At 34.6% G+C, this 22,196-nt stretch overlaps 1 protein-coding gene across 1 annotated transcript in view; it reads left to right on the top strand.

Annotated features, from left to right (window-relative positions):
* LOC149552352 (uncharacterized) overlaps window positions 1-18,993 on the top strand; it is an 85,174-nt gene extending 66,181 nt beyond the window's left edge. Inside the window, exon 2 of the mRNA XM_089787893.1 lies at window positions 18,602-18,993. Within this exon, the coding sequence (XP_089644019.1) occupies window positions 18,602-18,654 (53 nt within the window). The 3' untranslated portion in view covers window positions 18,655-18,993. The remainder of the gene's footprint in view (window positions 1-18,601) is intronic.
* The last annotated feature ends 3,203 nt before the right edge of the window (window positions 18,994-22,196 follow it).

Here is a 22,196-nt window from a genome sequence, read left to right as displayed (position 1 = left end):
AATGGGGAGATTATTGGACTTACACATCTCATTGGCATGCTGATTGTAGACTTGTGATGCTAACAATTAGTATACTAATGTGTTATCATTGATTGGCAACTAGTAAACAAATGAAGATAAGGATATGTAGTCTAAATGACTATTGATAGACTCCTACAATGGACAAATCAAGAAAGAGTTAAGGCTAGGTTACTACAAGCAAATAGATGAAGTGAATAATCATAAGAAACAAACAAAATATGGCGAGTCACCAGTGGTGTGACATAAAAAATGAATGTGTATATTGGAGCTTGATGTGACAAAATATATAATTTTTTAATATACATAGAGAGTGAAGGACTAAGGCTATACATAGGTCTATAGAGAAACTAGCAAGCCTACTAGTCAAGACCCTACTAGTAGGTGTTATGGGATGACTAGCTCAAGTGTACAATTCAAATTTTGAATGCATCTACTTTGAGCATGATTTATTTTTGGATTTTAGTGTCTAGTCATGGGTGATTGTATTTATTAACCAATCAATTTGATGCAAGGAAGGGGACATTCCTTTATAAGGAGAAATGGAGGTTATAACATGGAAGGTTAGGGGCCTCAATGCCCCTAAATAATAGTGCTTTCTAAAGTGCTATCTAAATCAATATAAATCAAACATAATGATAATCTAGAAAATCAATCCACCTATTACTACATGGGATGGAAAAATCATCCATGAATGGAAATTAATATATATTCCATTAGGGGTCAGAGTAAAAAGAATTCAAGATAAAATTGCTAGATCCTTAATCCATTGGCAGCCTCCATGGCTAGGATTTGTGAAGCTCAATTTTGATGGGGCTTCTAGAGGAAACCTAAGTAAGTCCAATATCGGTGCTTGTATTAGAGAGTGCAAAAGTTTTTTCCTTCCAATTTCAATGGCTCCCCTTCCTTCTGGGACTAACAATTTAGTAGAGGCTGAAGCTTTATTTTTAGGTTTACTTCTTGCTAAGAAAGGGGATTTTTAACAGGTTCAAATTGAAGGTGACTCCTTAGTTATAATCAATGCATGTATTAAGAGGAAAATGTCATCATGGTAGCTTCATTATATACTACAAAAAATTAGGAATTTACTTGACCAAATTAATGAAATGACAATTTTGCATACATATAGAGAAGGAAATAAAGTTGCAGATTGCCTATCTAACCTTGGTTATGATGGGATCACAATTTTTACATTACAACCTTTCACATCCATTGAGCACCACAAAGATTTGTAGAAATTGATTTATAATGAGATAGTGGATTGTCAACAGTAATTGGCATTTTTACTTATATTTGTATTGTTGATATTGTGGTGACTACTTAGTCTTTGTCGAGCTCTAGTACTCTTGTCGAGCTCCAACACTTGTTGAGCTCTAGTGCTTGCTGAGCAAGGTAGGGCGATGCTCTTGTCAATTTACTCAGACATAGTGTTTTTCGAGTGAACTCAAGTCTACTATCGACCGAGTTTCTCAACCATAGTGTTTTCCAAGTGACTCGAGCTAGTACTGACTGAGTGTTTTTTAGGCACCAAGTGATGGTGTGTTGATTGAGCAAGGCAGTGATGATGAAGTGGGTAGTGTTGAGTGAGTGACTGGTTGTCACCGAGTTATACTTTGGCAATAACGACCCACACAAAATTTCTCCATTTTGGATCCTCCTAAGGGTTTTGTTATTTGGGATTTTATGATTGCATCTAGAAACATTGTTCTTAAATACATTTCCTAGGAATTAAACTATGGTGACAAGATCAACTTTTGGGGAGATTCTTGGAATGGGCAACCTCCTTTAATTGCAATGCCAAAATATTCAAAAAATTGTGTCAGTCTCAAAAGCAGAATGGGAAATCTTGTTGTTCACCATGTTCAAATAGAAGGTGATTCTCAAATTATAATAGAATTAAGTGTTGATTATTGCCCCTTTCTCAAATCATTCTGGCATGTACTTGGTGATGTTAAGGTAATTCCTCCAAATTTCTTTTTCACTACCCAGCATCATGTAAGTTGTCATCACCTGGGTACAATTTGATTTCACATTGGCTATGTGGTTTTATTACATACGACAAGATCAATATGGAGATCAATTTTGCAATATACTCAAATGACTTTTGATCCTTCATATGCTCAGAACGTATTCACAACAGGTGAATAATTATTATCTTGCACGGGTACTATGAAGATATTTTCTATTATTTTTATAAATGGTCACAATGGCTTATTCAACTTCATACATCGACATAGTTGAGCGATCTTCGACATACCTTGTTCAAAAATGTCTTTGCCTTTTGAGTTATGTGCCAAGTGTGAATCCTATAATTAGTTTCACTATTCTCTACAGCCCAAAAATTATCATCTATGGATTCACCCCAATGTCAATGAAGCTATTCTACTCCTGTGTATTGATGATAGGGCCATGGAAATGATGTTCTTCATCAAGTCTCCTTCAATTCATCGAGGTCTTTGACAAGTAAATGGTGAAGAAATTATGTTCCCTTCTATGAAACATTTCCTACACCCATCAAATGTTGTGTCCATCTTTCTTTCAAACACCATGGACTTGTTACAGTCAGTTCACTTGCTAGAAATTTTGGTAGCGAAAGTGCCTACTCTTCAATTTTAGAATGAAAATAAACTCGCAAATGCCATGTAGTAGTATGATCTTTGGTCTGGGCATGCATTAGTGGGTGGTCTCTTCTATAGATCTCAATTATTAAGGCGACATAAATACATGGTCATGTTCGATGCTCTTTAGAAAGCATTTGAAAAATAGAATCCTCGCATTATGAAATCTGCTCTCCAAACCACTACAAGGGCTTTGGGTCATCAATTGGAAGATAGAGTTAGGTGCACTAGTTATACTATATTGGATTTGTTGAACCTTTCGAACTCTGATTATCAAATTCATGAAGGGCCTCGTTCATGTGCATTCCAAGATTTAGGTCCAAATTCGAAAGATGACATAGTCATTACTAATCGAGTGCATTGGCTTGGTACACCAACTGAGACTACATCACATGAACCAGGACATGTTCAAGAGGAGGCATGCATAACTATGGGGGAGCCCCCTATCACAAATACTATAGATGATGTTGTTATTGGTTCAGGCTTGGGTTGGGAGGTTGCTCCATTGCCAAGTTTAGACTTTGGGTGGGGACACTCTTTGCAAATTGGTACTACCTCAACTTCTACTGATGGTGTTTCATGCGAGGATATAGAGGAATGAAAATTTTAAGGTTTTTAGGTCTTCCATTTTGTGGGAATTTTTGACAAATGGCATGTATATAATCATTTTATATTTTTTGGTTGAGTTTGGGACCTTCATGCCTATTTGGTTAAAATGTTTTTGAAATTGTAATAACTCGACAAATTTCAAATTTTGATTTGAATATCCCCTCATTTTATAATTTTGATTGAGTTCATCAAAATAATATGTTGTAAATATCAATGTTTTATACTTGTACATATTGCGATGATGTTGGATTTTCTTCTTGGTTCCTTCCCAGTTGAGTACTTGAACCAATTTTATTAATATAATATATTCAGTGGTTCATCCACTTTTTCCAAAAAAAATAAATTAAATGATAATCTAGAAAACTAGAATGAATCAAGATGAGTTAAATGCTTTTCAAAAAAGGCTAGGCTTTAGAAACATCTTTGGAAGCCCAACTACAGGGGCCTTTGGGGATTTAGAAATCATTTGGAACCCTCACATGGTCAACATTACTCCCCTAAGGAGTGAGAGAAACTAGATATCTACTAAAATCAAATATCTAAATTCCAATCTTCACTACACTTTAATTAACATCTATGGGCCCATTCTGATAGCGAATAAAAGAGGTATATGGTTTGAAATAGGCGATTATATGCAATCCTTCCATACCCTCTTTATATTCAAAGGGAATTTCAATGCAATATCCTCACCCTCTGAGAAGAGAAGTGATTTTTTAAAACTATCACAAGCATCAATAGATTTTAATAATTGGATAACCCAATATTCCCTATTAGAAATAAAATTCAAGGATAATGATTTCACTTCGAACAATAAAAGGAAAGGCTTCAACCAAATAGAAGAAAAATTAGATAGGTTTTTTACATCAATAAATATTTCCAATGATGTCTCTCATTTGGCATCTGAAACTATTGGTGTAAATAGGTATTTACTATTTACAGTTTACTTAGGTTAGTGCATTATTTTATTATTTCTCTTTATGAGACACGTAGGAGTTTGTGCATCTTCTAGAGTTGTCATGTAGACAACATAGAAATACACAACTCTAATTATGCACATGGTGTCTACATCACATGAGTTTGCATCATTCACTAAGTTTTCATATAAACAACACAGTTTTTTCGCACTCCTAATTTAGCAAATGTTGTCAACAACACTGATGTGTGTGTTTCACCTTTGTAGGCTTACCCTCTCATCATCGCACTTACTTCCATGCTTAATGGAGGATAACCCATATCTAGTGGTCATGTGCCTGGTTGGTTGGCTTATCATGATGTTGATTCTGAGGCATTCTAGATGTATCTCAGAGGCCTTTATATTGAGGTACTCCTAGTGTACTTGTACATAGATTGAATACACTAGGAGTGCCTCAGTATAAAGGCCTCTTAGATACATCTAGAATGCCTTAGAATCAGCATCATGATAAGTCCAACAACTAGGGACATGTCCACTAGATATGGGTTATCCTCCATTAAGTACGAAAGTAAGTGTGATGACAAGAGGATAAGCCTACAAAGGTGAAACATGCACATCAATGTTGTAGACAACATTTTCTAAATTAGGAGTGTGAAAAACTATGTTGTCTACATGACAACTCAGTGAATGATGTAAACTCTTGTGGTGTAGACACCATGTGCATAATTAGAATTACGTACTTCTATGTTTTCTACATGACAACTCTAGAAGATGCACAAACTCCTAAGTGTCTCATAAAGAGAAATAATAAAATAATACAAAATAATAAAATAATACACTAACCTAAGTAAACTTAAGTAAAGTGTAAATAGTAAATACCTATTTACACCAACAACCCCCCTTAAGTGCAACTTAGGGAAGTGCACTTGAGCTCACTAATGTATAATGGGTCCTAGCTACTAGGCCACGTTAGGTACCCATGTACAAAAGAAATGCTAAGAATGATGCAATACAATCTCTCATAAAGTGGAGAAAGAGGGAAAAACCCATGGAAAAAAACCCTCCTCCAAAAAGAGAGTTGAGTACAATAAAGAAGATGAGAGAGAGAGAAGAAGACCTTAGAAGAGGAAAAATCCCCTCCCAGGAGAAGAAGAGAGAAGTCAAGGGACTCCCCTTTCCGCAACATCCCACACCCCCAAGAGATCTCAAAAATGAATGTACTTGACCTCAGTGAAGGGTTCGGTGAATATATCAATGACCTACTCTGCTATAGGATAGTATTGTAGTGCAATAATTTACTCATGTATTAGCTCTCTGATATAGTGCATATGAACCTTAATGTGCTTTGTCTGCTAATGCTAAACTGGATGCTTAGAGATTTCAATGGCACTTTGATTGTCACAATGAATAATTGTCAGCTTAGGTAGATCAAATCCAAACTCCTCTAGGATATGTTGTAACCAAAGAGCTTCTATATCTGCATTGACAGTTCCTCAATACTCAGCCTCTGTGCAAGAAAGAGCAACATTGTTTTGCTTCTTACTTTGCCAACAGATAGGACTGAAACCAAGGTGAAATATGTACCTTGAAGTAGACTTCCAAGAATCTAAGTCTCATGCATAGTCTGAATCTGTGTACCCAATCAACTGAAGCCCTGTACCTCCTGTATAATGAATCCCATGCGTGTGTGTTCCCTTGATATAGTGCAAAATGTGCTTGGTAGCCTTCCAATAAGCTCATGAGGTTCTTGCATAAAGTGTGAAACCATACTAACTACAAAAGCAATATCAGGGTGTGTGTGTGTCAAGTATATAAGGCTCCCAACTAACTATCTATATAATGTTGCATCAACAAGTGGAGTAGTGCACTTAGCCTCTAGCTTGACACTTGATAGGAAGGGAGTAGGAGTAGGCTTGTAGTCACTCATGTGAAACTGAGAAAGCAAGTCAAGAGCATACGTGGGCTGTGGAAGTGTAATCCCTACTACAAACTATGTAATCTCTATGCCAAGGAAGTAATGTAGCAAACCCAAGTTTGTTATGAAAAATCTATCCTATAGAGAGGTCTTGACACTAGCTATGATGGATGCAATGCTCCCTGTAATGATCAAATCATCTACATAAAGCACTAAGATCAAGTGAGAGTCATCCTTCTAAAGAATGCAGACATTCAAATTAAAATGACATTTGGTGAAACCTGCTAAGAGGAGGAAGGAATCCATTTTGGCATACCAAGCCCAAGGAGCCTACTTTAAACCATAATAGACTTCTTTAGTCTACAAACCATGGTAGAATCATGTACGAACCCCTATAGCTACTCCATATAAATTTCCTCATGAAGGTCACCATTCAAAAATGCACTCTTAATATCCATCTAGTGTACAACCCATCCTTGAGCTATAGCAATTGCTAGAGTCAGGCAAATGGAGTTCATTTTGGCAACCGATGCAAAAGTCTCTATATAGTCAATACCTGGAACTTGTGAGAAACCTTTGGCAACTAGTCTAACCTTATTCTTATCAACACTTCCATCCACTAAAAATTTGGTTTGATAGATCCACTTACATCGAACCACTTTTCTTCCCTTAGGAAGGGGAACTAAGTCCCATGTATTATTTTTCATCAATGAATTGTATTCTTCCTCCATAACTTTATCCCATTCTGGAATCCCTGATGCTTCCTTACAAGACTGTGGATCTGAAGTGATGGTCATGTATGGATGTGGAAATGACTTGTGCTATGACCTAGTCCTCCAAGTGTTTGAAGGATTTCCCACCAATGAACCTGCTACATCAAGGGTCTGTTGTGCCCAATGAGGTTTAGTGGAAGAAGATGAAGGAATTTCCTCAACTGTTTGTTGACCCTACAAAGGTGGTGTCCTAGGAGTCAAGGTTCACTATCATCACTGTGATCACTATCCACATAGGAGGAAGAAGGAGGAGTTGAAGAAGCCAAGCTTGGACATGTATCTTCAAAGTGAACACTCCTCTCATAAAAGATTTTGTGAGTCTTTGGATCCATTAGCTATATGCTTTGAGATGATTAGGATATCCAATAAATATGCATGGTTTTCTTTGGGGTTCTAATGCCTTTCACTTTTGTGGAGGTATCCTAGACCATGTTGGACAACCAAAAACTTTGAAGTGCTTAACACTTGGTTTCCTACCACACCATGCCTCAAAAGGTGTTATCCCATCTAAGGCCTTATGCGAACTTCAGTTTTGGATGTAGTTGGCATAGCACGTGGCTTTAGCCCAAAACACTAGATTGAGAAACTTGTGTTGAAGCATGTAAGTAGTCATTTCCTTAAGGGTTATGTTCTTTCTTTCAGCTATACCATTCTACTGTGGTGTGTATGCAATTGAATGTTGAAGATCTATCCCCTCATGTGTGCAATAGTCTATCAGTCTAGAGTTGACATATTCTCTGCCATTATCTATCCTTAGGATCTTGATGGCTTTCCCAAATTTCTTCTCAACTTGAGCTTTGAATGTGATAAACTTGTCAAAGACTTCACTCTTATGACCAAGGAAAAAGACCCAAGTGTACCTTGAAAAGTCATCAATAAATGTGAGAACATAGCTAGCCTTACCAAAAGAAGGTACTAGAAAAGGGCCAACTACATCACTATGAACCAATTCTAGAACAATAGTTGCCTTCGAAGACTTCCCCTTGTCATATTTCTCTTCAGGATGTTTACCTACTTCACAACCTAGACATACTCCCTCTGAAAACTTGACTTGAGGTAGACCAATGACCATTTCCTTGCTGCTTAGTTGCTGAAGGTAGTGATAATTAAGGTGTCCAAATCTTTCGTGCCATAGTTTACTTTGAGTGTTTGAATGAGTCAACAAAGCAAGAGATGTGGACTTAGGCACAAAGTGTGAAAAAGAATAAAGTCTAGTCTCATGGTTTGCCTTTTCAATCACCACCATTGAATCATCTTTTAGATTTTTCACCACTACTATGTCGAGGAGGAACTCTACTTTGTTGCCACATCCATAATGAGTGATTTGATAGATGGAGAGAAGGTTGGTGCTAAGGTAAGGAACATGTAGTACATCCTTGAAGACACCATTCTCTAACTCAGCATTCCCTTTACCTTCTACTTCAATTTGAGTATCATTGCCCGCATAGATGTATGGTACATTTGAAGGTTTTAAAGAGGAAAACTACTCCCTTGAAGCACTCATATGATGAGTTGCTCCTAAATCTAGAACCCATTCCTCTACATTATTTGTACTTACAAATAAAGCTTAGACCTTGCCCTTTGAAGTGGATGAAGAACCCTTATCCTTGTATGCATTTGGAACATCAATTTTGTGTTTCCTCATAATGTTTACCAATTCATCAATTTTCTTATCTTTGCACTCATGCTCATCATGTCCATTCCTCTTACAATAGGAACATGTTTTCTTCTCATTCTTGTTGGAATTGTTCCCCTTTTGATTGTTCTTGGAAGAAAACTTTCCTTGTTGTCATGAAGAATGTTGAGTGGAAGAAGATTGACTTGTGGAAGCTTGTTGTTTTGAGGAGGACTATTGTGTGTCATCTTGTGGCTTAGCCTTCCATTGCTTCTGCCTCTTATTTGAGTTTTTGCCACTTGAATTACATTCATTTGCTACCAAGGCTTTGGTTTTGGAAGACTTGATAATTCCCATTCCCACTAGATTGTCATGTTCAAAGATCAACATTTCTAAGAATTTCTCAAATGAAGACTTAACATAGGCACTACCCATTGTCACTTTGTGTGTATTAAAGCTAGAAACAAAAGGAGCATATTCAGGTGGAAGATGAGTCATGATGTGTTTGATCATCTTTCCATCTTTAATGGGTTCACAACAATCCTTTAGTTGTGCCATATACATTTCTACTTGGGTGAGATAGTATTTAATTGTGTCAAAATTTTTAGGATCCAAATTGAGAAGTTTATCCTCTATGGTGTAAGCCATCTCTTCATCTACTATCTCGTACAAAGCTTCTAGTTTAGGTCAAACCTCTATTGGATATATAAGCTTCCTAATGTGAAATTTGACAAGATTAGAGATATTTTTCAACAATGTTCCTGGGGCCATCTCTTGTTTGGATTCCCAATCTTCTTTATGAGCTTCACCAGCATCAACAAGAGGTTTCTTGGCTGCACCAATGACATAATGCCATAAACCTTTTTCTACCAATGGCTCTTTAATGTTTTCTTTCCAAATAGCATAATTATGTGGAGTTAACTTTGAAAAAGAACCCATAATGCAAGAACACAAGATAAAGGAGACACAGTACATAGTACACACCCCCCCTTTTCACTCAATCAAAAAATCCCCCCCAAATAAATGATTTTGGCACTTTATATATAGTGTGTTTACAATGGCCCACTTGCTAAAATGGACAAAGTAGGCTTTCTAATTTTTTTGATTACAACCTCTATATAGAGTACAAATTTGGACTATTACAATGTAGCTCAAAATTACATCAATTGTGAAGCATTACAATGCAAAATAAGACCTCTCTCTAAAAGTGATAATTTTGTCCAAATAAGACTATAATCTAACTATAGATCTAAAAACTAGACAAAAAAAATACACTTTCAAAAAAAATGAAACCTGAAAAGGAGGTTTGATGAGCCCGTACGATGTGTTTGAAGTTGCCAAAAGCAAGATTAGGCAGCTATAGTCACCAAAAAATTCTTATACTAACAAATCCATGTACCAAAACCATAAAATAGCTACACCACTAAAAAATTTAGGAAATTTTACCCAAAATAAAAAAATTGCACCTAATTTGGAGTTCGTATGACCGAGTTAAGGCTGTTTGAAGTTGGGCTACCAAATCAAAATTGCATATGAAGAGGGGTCTATAGAGGAAAACACTGTGTTAAATTTGACAGTCAAACGGTCATCATAGCAATTCAAAAACACCCTGGAATGACAGTTAGATGATCGTCAAATTTAAAATCGTAGTTTGTTGATGTCAGCCTGTGATGACATCACCTTGTACAGATGATGATGTGGCATTTATGGATTGTATAGAAATTGAATAGATTATGTAGATGTGTAATGCTAAGTAAATGTATGGTTAGTGATGTGGTTGACAGCTAGGTGCTTACATCAGCAATGAGTGGACAATAGTGTGGCAAGGCAGCGAGTAAGCATTCAACACGTGTGTGTCACAGGTCTATTCGACAGTGGCTGACTATAGGTATGTTGGAAAATAACAATGTGACACGTGTCTCGCATGGCAGTACAAGAAACTACCATGTGTTCACTGTGTACAGGATCTTTTCTGCCACGTGTCCGAGTCAAAAACCCCCACGTGTCTAAGACTATGCACAGTTTGGACCTAAAGTTTATCGCCAAAATTTTTGCCAAATTTTTAAAAGCATCATTGGGGTATCAATGTTTAGTCCCACATCAACTAAGTAGTTGAGGATAGTGGTTAATAAAAGACAACGTGCGTAGCGTACAATGTAAAGTTAGTCGGTGCGGTGTGCATGTACTTGGCCACCGATTCTAAGGGGAAAGAGGGCTGCTAGAATTCAAAATATTTCAAATTTTGAAAGGAAGTTGTTGTAGGTCTACTGATTCCTTGGAATATTTGATAGAGAAAAAATGAATAGCCTACCATGAAATAATGTAAATTTCCCGCTGTGTTGCCTGCAAAATAATTAAAATATTCTGCGGACTAGGACTGTTATGCACTGCTCAGGGCCGTAGTGTGACTGCCTAGTGCCTGGGATAAAAAAAATTCTCTGATGCCCAATAATCTGATACAATTTTGAAATTATAGAGAAAATAGCAGAATAACCAGAATTCTAATTTTTTTTTGAAATTGCAGAATAATGAAGATCTAAAAATGAACTAATCAGATCGAAAAAAGACCATACTTGAATTTGCAAATCGGGCCTTCAAGTTTCAATTTGCAAAAAACAATTTGCCTCCTAGTTGACTATGGCCTAAAATAGGAAAATTTATAGTCAATCTTCATCGAATTGTCACTCTAGATGTAATGGCGAGGTCCGCTTTGACTCTAGACGCTCCCAATTGCTGCAGATGCTTCGAATCTAAATTGGGTCCCTTAGAGAGATGAAGCAACAAGCTCTCCAATGACTATGTGATGAGTATCTCCCTCAGCTTTGATACCATGTAAGAATCTGCCTTAGGGCAGAATTCACCCAAGACCAAGGAACTCAAAACACAAGTACAAACTAGACCAGAGTATGATCAGAATAATTGTATAGCATTTGATTCTATGTACAAGTACACTAGGAGTGCCTCAATATAAAGGCCTATGAGATACATCTAGAATGCCTTGGAATCAACATCATGATAAGTCCAACAACTAGGCACATTTCCACTAGATATGGGTTATCCTCCATTAAGCACGAAAGTAAGTGCGATGATGAGAGGATAAGCCTACAAAGGTGAAACACACACATCATTGTTGTAGACAACATGTACTAAATTAGGAGTGAGAAAAAATTGTGTTGTCTACATGAAAACTTAGTGAATGATGCAAACTCCTACGGTGTAGACACTAGGAGCATAATTAGAGTTGTGTACTTTTGTGTTGTCTACATGACACTCTAGAAGATGCACAAACTCCTAAGTGTCTCATAAAGAGAAATAATAAAATAATGCACTAACCTAAGTAAACTTAAGTAAAGTGTAAATATTAAATACCTATTTACACCATAGAAACTCTCCCTTTTTTTGGATTAGACCATTACCTTGTCCTCCTATATCTTGAATTAAGTTGCACTCTAGTCAAGAACTCATTTAAATTTGAAGCTATGTAGTTTAAGGATGAGTTATTACTTAAATTACTTGAAGAGTGGTGGGTTAGCTCAAAGGTAGCTGGATAAAAAATGTATAAGGTAGTGTTGAAGCATAAAATAATTAGGCAAAACCTTATTCAATAGACTAAAACTAAATTGGAAACATCTTCTCTACCAAGTCTGAAATTGAATCAAATTTAGCCAAGGTCAATTTAGAATTCATGCAATGAGGGATAGATGAGGCTCTATATCTCAAAGAAAAAGACATTAGATTGAGATTTGAAGATATTTTAGCTAAAAAGAGATCTTCTGGAAACCAAAAAAATAGGAAACTTAGCTAAAACAAGGAGATAGAAACAATAATTTTTTTTTATAATAGCACTAAATTGAGAAGAGCCAATAATAAAATATCAAGGATAAAAGATAACAAAAATATCATGCTAGATAGTCCTATTGATATTTCCTAAGAGGTAGTATCATTTTCTGAAAAAATGTTGAACAATCTTAAAGGACCATCTTTAGCTTTTCAAAATTCTTTCCTCTATAATATCCCTAAACTAATCATGGATGATCAAAATAAAGTTTGACTAAGTAAAATATCCAAGAAAGAGGTTACAACAACCCTCTCTCAAATGGACCATGACAAATGTCTAGGGTCAAATGGCTTCTTGGTTTGCTTCTTTAAAACAATTTGGTACTTTATGGGGAGTGAAGTCACAAAAGCCTTGGAAGGGTTCAAAAAATCAAGAGGATTACCGAGAGAAGTTAACTATACCTTTGTATCTTTCATTCCCAAGAAGGACTTTATGGGATGTTTTAAGGACTTTAGACCAATTGCATTGTGTAATACATAATACAAATTGTTGTCCAAAACATTGGCTAACTGAATGATAAAACTTCTTCATTTCCTTATCAATGAGGAACAAACTAGCTTTGTCCTAGGAAGATCCATTTATGATGGGATAGTCATAGCTCAAGAAGACATCTGCTCTCTTCATTATAATGGATCCCCAAGTATGCTCATCAAATTGAATATAAGTAAAGTGTATGATAAGGTGGACTAGAGATTCTTATGCAATTTTTTGTAAACCTTTGGCTTCTCCAAATAATGAATTAATCTGATCTTTGAATGTATTTCCACTCTTAAGTTCTATGTTTTGGCCAAAAGAACCCCTAAGGGATTTTTCTGACCATCTAGAGGTACAAGATAGGGGGGCCCTATTCCCCCCTTCCTTTTCATCCTTATATCAGAAGCTCTAGGGAGAGCATTTTGTAGTTTTAAATCTAATCACTCCCTTAAGGATATACAATTATCAAATGAGAAAGAGACTTCAACTCACCAACAATTTTTTGATGGTACAATATTGTATGGGGAAGCTATCTATAAGGAAGTTAAAGCCTTCAAAAAGATTCTTTAGAGTTACACATTAGCGTTTGGTCAGGAAATCAATTTATCTAAGTTTGAAGTTTTCTTCTTTAGTACCAAGGAAGCTTAAGAACCTGAGATTAGTAAAAATTTTAACATAAAAAAAAAATCTCTCCTTGTAGATATCTGGTCATCCAATTAGAAAAGGGGAAAGAATATCCTCTAGTTGGGATACTCTTATTAGTAAAATTAAAGCCAAGATCCAATCCTAGAAAGGAAAATGACTTTCTTTGGCAAGAAGAATCACCATGCTCAAATCAATTTTATCTCGTATACTAATCTTTCAACTACTAGTCTTGAGTTTGCCAACCCAAAAAAGTGATAATATCAATAAACTACTAATAAAATGTTTCCTCTAGCAAAATTCAAAGAGAAAGAAAATTGTTTCCCTCCTAGCCCGAGACAAGGTTTGTCAATCTAGAATGGAAGGAGGCTTTGAAATCAAAAAATTGAAGGATCAATCCATCGCACTTAGGGCCAAGATTACTTGGAGAATGATCTATTTCCATAATTTGAAATGGGATAGAGTTCTTTACAATAAGTATCTTAATCAAAATGATCCACTTAGCATTATTAGAATAAAAAAACCTCCAAGTGGTTCAAACCTCTAGAATTTTATGCTTAGTTGTAGATTTATAATTCTCAATATAGTAACTTGGAAAATTGGCAAAGGATACCAAGTTTTTTTCTAGACTGACTCTAAGGGAGGTTATCAAATAATTATTAATATGGAAAGTCTACAATCCTCAAGAAGGATTGTGGAAAATAGTCTAGGCACATACTTAATAAACTATGTGGAAAAAGATAACCACTTACTAGAAGGATGGAAATGGAAGTCATTCTCATCCTATAAAATTCCACATAAGGAAGTTGAAAGCTTACAAGGAATTCTTATGGAAAGATATATCACTTTCACTGGTCATTAAGACATGTTAATTTGGGATGGATCATGTATACCAAAAAGTAGGCACACTTCTATAAACCCTTATTCTCAAGAATACCCATGAAAGAGGGCATCTCAAGATGCGGCTTGTAGCTCTCTATCTATGGCATGAAAAAGTACAAAGTGATAGTATGGTAGCTCTCAAATGAACCAAGTTATGCAAAATAATGCTTTGATAAAGAACAAGAAATGTCTCAATTATGCAAAATTGCTAGAAAGGGGGCTCATAGTCTAGATGACCAATTTTTGGTGATTACAGATCAAAGAATGGTGTATATAACACTAGAGATCAATATAAGTACATTTATAATCTCATAGATCACCCTGAGGTGACATTACCCCAATCTCTATATTGGTCTTTCTTATGCTTTCCCAAAGCTAAAGCTTTATCTTGGTTAGATCTTCAAAAAATAATTTTCACTACAAACATAATTAAAAGAATTGTTCTTGAAGGGACATCTAGATGTCCATTATGAAATTTTTTAGAGGAGAATGTTGGCCATATTCTACTAAACCAATCCTATGCCTCTACCATATGGTATTGGTTTTGGAACAAAATGAACTATAAATGGGCTCTGCCAAACTCAATTATATAATTCTTACAATCTTGGCCTAAGATGAATTTAGATTGTATATACCATGGTTTATGGATCTTATAAAGATAAATAGGAGAATATTTAAGAACTTGAGCATGCCTCATGTTTCACTTTCTACCAAAATAGAGGCTTCCATTATTGAAACCTTAAGGAGCAAAATCTTGAGTCTTAACAAGACAACACTACCAATGTCTTCTTGGAATGATAAGATGAGAATCCGATGTCCTAATTTAAAACTCCCACATTTTCATTGTAATGGACGAAAGGATAGTAAGGAGAAAAGAGATCAGTGTCCCCCCATGGAGAATTGGGTCAAACTCAATTTTGATGGAGCCTTAAGAGGTAATCTTGGGAAAACTAGGATTTTTTTTAGTATTATAAACCATCTTGGAGATCTTCTTGCAAGTTTCTCAAAAGCAATAGGTATTGCTACTAATAATGAAGTAGAAATAAGAGCTCTAGTAGAAGGTCTTTGGATGTGCTCTAATTTTAACTTCAATCAGGTAGAAATTGAGGGTGATTTGGCTATAGTGATTAATGCCTTTAGAAGTCAATCCATGCCTAATTGGAAATTGAATACTTTATTAACCAAAGCCTTGGAGATAGCCTAAAATATTAGAAAGATTACAAACAACCACATATATAAAGAAGGTAATAGAATTACAAATAATTTAGCAAATAAGGGGGCAAATGGTATTAATGAATCCATCATCCTTCCCTATCCACAACCTCCTTAATCTCCAAAATTTTTAATTATTAATTAAAATCATATTTTTAATACTTAACAAATTCATTAAATGATATGTTCTAATTAAATTAATCTCGAGTTGATTTATAAAGTGTACTTGAATACACTATTTATTTTCACTAAGGCTTGGGCTAGGGTGGCATGTACTTATCATGCATGAATCACTCCTTTCTATGTGTGAGCCTAAATTACTTCTAACATCTTGGATAGTGATGACATTTATTTCCTCTTTTCATTCCTTATTTAATGGGGAATTTTGGGCTTCATTTTGCATTTTGAAAGCCATGGACACCATCAAGCTTACTTTCCCATCCTATCTCATGGCTTTTCATAACCCAATTATGATAGATAGGTTAAGACAATTCATAACTATGAGAAATAAGATTATTTGCAGAGGAGTTCTCTAGTACTAGGGCACTCAATATATTAATTGTGCCTATAGATTCCACACCAATGTAGATATAGTGGCCATGTTTATAGCAATAGCTCAACATTTTTGAGACACCCAAAAATAGACAAACTTGCTAGTTTACATTTAACGGACTAATTATTCTTCTATTAATTAAGGGTTCTTAAATCATTAATTAATCATATTTATTCCTCTATAATCAAATCTTTGCATCATTTAATCTTCCCTAATATTAACTAAATAGTTAAACTTATTTAATTGATAAACCTTTAATTAATTTATTATTATCAGTTAATTAAATTCAATTTCTCATGATTTAATTAATAATTATTGATTATTTAGATTAACTAATTTATTCCTCTTTATTAAATTGAATTTAATATTCATTCCACATCAATTTCAATTTCAATCAATTTCCATTTAATTTCAACTAATACCATCTTTCTAATTTAATTGAATTTTTCAGTCGATTAAATCAGAAAAATTAATTTTATGAGGAATTATAAAATTAGAAAATTAGAAAATCTTCATAAACTAAAAAATTAATTTTTCTGAAAACCCAAAATCATAATACATTTAAAAGTTTGCATTTTGAATTTTTGGAAACTTGATCTCTCCAAAAATTGAGAATATCTTAGATTTTATCCTTTGTCTTTTTCAATTTAAAATTAGAAACTTTCCAATTATCTCTCCAGTCTCTTTCATCTTCATCCGTTGATCATGATTTTCCCAAATTGAACTCAACCGTTTATAGATTTTCAAAAAATCTATTTAAACAACCCTCCTATCTCTTAATTTAATAAATCACTAACTTTCACATCGAACCTCTATCAGTTTTCTATCATCTTGTTATCATTTGAAATCATATCTTTTTATCATATTTCTTAGAGCTCAGCGTTTAAATGCTTCAAAAATCACAGTTGAGTGCACAATCCATACGATCAAAGAGAAGCAACAGAAGCTTGGAGTATTTGATTGGTTTGCATGTTTTATTGTGTGTTTCCAATTACTCAGTACTTCTTATTTTTTTGTTCATACACTCATGTTTGGTAGCTTATTTGATTTCATTATTAGATTATTCAATGCTACTAATCCTCATTTCTTGAGTGTACAGATTTAAGCCTATACATTTTGGTGAACCTAACGTGAATCTAACAGCCCCAGTAGGACCAAATTATTACATTTTCAAAGATTTGGTCATAACTCTCAAAATACTAAATGGTTTAGCCTAAAATTGTTTTTGTAGGTTGACGATGACATAAAGAGACTACAAAAAATAAAAATAATTTTTTTTTAGATTTTTAAAATAATTTTTTAGATTTGCTCGTAAAAAATTAATTATGGGCGTAGTTAGATAATATTTCTAAATCTATTATATTTCTGGAAAGTTCTTACAATTATAGAGGGGGTATATTCTCTATGATTTTATTTTTGATGACAAATAATAGCCAACATCAATAGATCTTTGAAAACTGGTATGTTTTGATAAATCAGGTCCCTAGGCCACAAATAAACATATTTTCAAAAATTCTTACATTTTTGGAAAGATAAATGATTTTCAATAAGGGTTTATTCTTTTCACTTCTATTTTTTGGGACCATAAATTAATCAAAAACTTGTATCTTTATGACTAGGTTGAAAATCATTAAAAAATCATGTTAAATATGGAGTAAAATATCAATCTATGTGCTTATCCTTTCTAAAGTTCATTGGTTTTTATTTAATATTTATATCCTTCACTTTTTAATCTTGTTTTGGACTAACATTTTTGGAAGTTGCTGTGGATGCTAAGGAGTTGGAATGATTGCCCAGGTACATGCAAAAAATAAAACAATCTAAAAAATGCACCTAGGCTTGCCTAGCTTCAAATCAGGCAGGCTTGTAAACTTTTCTATGTGTCATTTATTTGTGGCATTTTAAATTTCATGATCTAATCATTCATTTTTCCTTCTAAGGAATAAACAAACATTGAAACTAAAGCCTTTTGTTTTCCACTAGATAAGGCTTGGAAAAAAAAACCATGTTTGTTGTGTTTGGAGGCTAAAAGTAGTAGGGATATGCTCTCATCCTTCTGGATGATCAAAGTCCTAGACCTACTCTTAGTTTCATTTCATTTCTTTTAATAGGTAGCATAAACCTTAAGGGAAATACCTCTCGAGACTTTCCTTAACGAGGATAGTGAGAGGGAAAGCCAAGAGTGAAAAAACTAATTTAACCACACTTTTATGACAAAGAGAATGTAATAGCCTTCCTCTAGTAGTCCTCATAGATTGTAAAAAACCTCTTAGGTGTTGGTGGGAAGCTCTCAAAAGAGAGGTAAAAGTAGATTCTTTGAACAAAATTCCTAACTGGATCCCTGTTTATCAAAAACTACCTTTTTGGCCAGTTCTAAATCAAAATGTCCTTAGGTATATTGCTTGGTATCTATTCTTGCACAAGACTTGTCAAAACAATCTAGAAAAAACATTCAATGTTTATCTCTTGTGATTATTGATTGGAGTGAGTGTTTTTCTTGTTTAATTTTTTGTTAAAATCAAAATTGCATGTTGTACAGGATCCTTTCAGATGTCGAGTTGGCAATCTAATAACTGGTGCAGAGTTCTTTAGCTGTGCTAAGTTCTTCAGGCTTCAAGTGCTGAGTTCTTCTATAGTGCCGAGTATACAGGATCCTTTCAGGTGCCGAGTATGCATAAAAGTAATTAGTGTTGAGTTAATGGGTGCTGAGAAATTGAGTCTTTAATTTAGATGACGAGTTTTTTTGAGTGTCTCTGATGCCGAGTTATGCTTATCAGATGCCGACTTACCCTATTTATAAGTTGATGTTGTATGCAAATGAATTTAATGTCACATGCTTTTATTTAGAGCATTTACACTAACTTGACCTCCAAAGTACAATTTGCAGGATCCAAATCTTTTATTATCTGATGATTTCCAATTTTGATGTCATGTTGGTCGATTGCTTCATCTGAAAAAATCCAAATATTTAAGGAGTAATGTTTGTAGTACTATTTACAAGTAGGATTAGGACGTCACTGGAGAGATTAAATGACAAGCTGCAATTTGATTATTTAATAAGTCTCATCGCATCATCTCAAAAAAATCTACAAATGCTAAATTAGGCAAATTCAGTCTGTAAGCTGAGATTGTGTTGAAATATGAATTCTGAGTGGGATATTGATTTGGCCTACGCAACATGTCATATGTAACATCATTTAGTCATGCCAAAAAAAAAATGAATTTGGCTATAGCCAGCCTTAGATGAAGTTGTGCTTCCTAGGCATATAATAGATGAGGTGCTGAATCAAATGTTCACTATGAACTCACACTTGATTAGTTCAGCCATTCGGTGCATCATTGGTGAGGAGCTTCTCTTTCCCTTGGCACTTGTGTTTTTATATCCCTCCCAGGTCATATCTATTTTCCTCTCCAATGCCATGGATCTTCTACAATCTCCAGAGTTACTTCAAGGATTGGCTCATAAGGTAATTCTGCCACATTTCTTATTAGATTATAAATTGGAGATGGCCATGCAGAAATATGATTTATGGAATGGTATGGCTTTAATAGGTGGTCTTTTTTCACATTTTCAAATCCTATAAAAGCATGAATTTTATATTGTTCTTGAGGTGATGAAGAATTCCATAGATAACTACAATATCAATTATTTGAAATAATATTTGCCTTCTGATCCATGATTTTTGGGTGAGTGGGTGGTGGAAAGAATCTTGTCAGTTGGAATGGCCATGATTAATTTGCAGTCGGATCTTAATGTTTCAACCCCCACTCAGTTGAATGCATTGGCAGTAATTCCACAACCATTGGAATAGAATCTTTGGGATTCAATCAGTGTGTCTAACTCTAATTTAGATTGGCTCGTACATAATTCAATTTCATAATTTGGCTATGGTATTCTCTTTTTTGGTCTCTATCTCTTTTGTTCATGTTCTTTCAGTTTGGGCAGAATTGCAAAGCAATGGTTCATCTCGGCAATTATCTTTTTTTCAATTGGAGGTATCTCTTATGTTGCAGCTCTAAGTCTATTTGCTGCCAAACTTTTTGTATATTTATTATGCAGAAGCTTAGAGTGGGTTATCCTAAGATGGGTGATAACCTTTTGTAATTATTTTCTATTAATATATACATACATGTAAACTTTAGGGATGATGTTGGGTTTTCTTTACTGATTCTTTCCCAGTTGACCTCATTGAATCAGATTAATAAATATTATAGTAGCTTGCCATGTTTGCTTAAAAAAAAAGTTTCGTCAAACAACCTTCAATTCAAAATTCAAGGTTTTCCATCAAGGATCCCAAGTCCTTAGAACCAAAAAATCATAATAATAAAAATAACAAGTCTAAATCATAGATACAAACCTTTCTCTACCAGACTTCAATTCAAAAGATACTTTAACATTGGAATTGCGAAAACAACAATTTGAATCACACTTCAAATCTATATCAAGATGTCTCTTCCATACCCTTTTGGTCAAAGATAACTCATGCAATCTCAAACAAGGAATAACCCAGATGACTTGTACTTGAATTCATGTTCCACCTATGATGAGGAACAAGATATTAACTATTATGATGACATAGACCCTTTTGTCCATTTAGAAAGATCCCCTAACATGACACAACAACAATGAAAAACTAATGCAAGAACTGCGAGTTGAGATAGATAATTTTAAAAGTTAGAGGCAATCAAAGTCTTACACCGTGAAGGACATATATCCCTATCTTGATAATCAATCAATCAACATGCCTCTGATCAAACACATGTCAATGAACATCTATGTACTTCATCACATCCATTATCGAGGATTTTTGATACAAAAAAAATTGAAAATATGTCATCCTTTGGACATCACTCAAGAATGATTGAGCGTAAACCTATGGTATCACAAATTCAACCAACCAATGACATGCAACATGCAAGCATTAACATGGTATCACCAACAAGATCAAACAATAAACAAAAATTCCAATCTAGTCCTTTCCATTGTTTGCAGCAAAAATTAGTTAATAATCGTATAATTATTGTTCAAGAGAATCAAAATTATCTACCCATGTCTTGCACTGGAACATATAGCTCCCATGATGAAATTATCCTTAAAGAAGCCTCCATAATTCCCACCATTCCTCCATCTCCTAAAATGTCACAAGAGGAATTTATTCTATTTTTAACAAATGATATATCTAGTAATGAGACTTTCCAAGGCCTATCCATAATAGAATTCCAAGGTAATCCCTTTCATGATATAATTCCCTTCTATAATGCAACTATCCTAGATCCAATGCCACTATATACTCAATTTCCAAAAAAGTCCATCTTAGAAAATCCCATTCAAAGCCCTTCTCCCTCATATCAAAATATTGAACCCTTCCAATAATCCACCTTTCATCCCCCATATCAAGAAAACAATCAAAAGCATGAAGAAACAAGTCCTAAAATAAATCAAGATCAAGATCCCAATAATTACCAAAACTATCCAATTTTTTACCAAAACCCATATTTTTGGAGTCCCGTGAAGATTCTACCATCCATGTCCATCCTATCAATGATGATTCACATCTATCCAAAGATCAAAGTTTGATTCCAAATCTTATGGACCTTACATTTCCTATTCCTCAGCAAGATCATTAATCCAATCCATTCTTCCATATGGTTTCTTTCATAGTTAATAGAAAACCACCTTTAAAAAGGAGTCCAATAATCACTTTCCAAGTCAAGATCAAAGTATCCCTTCACCTTCATGTCCACTACAAGATCCCATCATCCATCTAGATCCTCCTCATGATCCTACCATTCCATCATCTCCATGTCCTAATCCTCCATACCTTCCACAAGATCCCATCCTCCTAAAGAATCCTTTCATTACTCTTATTCCATTACATGATCCCATTAGTCCTCCTAACCCCCCTTATGATCGAAGAAAATTTTTGCAAGTTCTTCATGAACCCCATACATGTCAAATAGGTTTATCCACCTCCATCCAATCTAGTCTACTTCAAAATCCTATTATTTCTTCCATATCATAACCCCCCCTATCTTGTATCAAGTATCCTTCTCGTCAAATACATTATCAAATCAAAGGGTTAGACCTTGATAGAAAAAAGTATATAAAAACCCTTCCATATCAAAGAAAATTC

This window comes from Cupressus sempervirens, chromosome 6 (assembly GCF_028749045.1).
Source record: "Cupressus sempervirens isolate cs-2001-9-10 chromosome 6, ASM2874904v1, whole genome shotgun sequence".
Classification (NCBI taxonomy): Eukaryota; Viridiplantae; Streptophyta; class Pinopsida; order Cupressales; family Cupressaceae; genus Cupressus; species Cupressus sempervirens.
The sequence above is the reverse complement of the archived record's forward strand: the minus strand, read 5'-3'. Positions and strand labels throughout refer to the sequence as shown.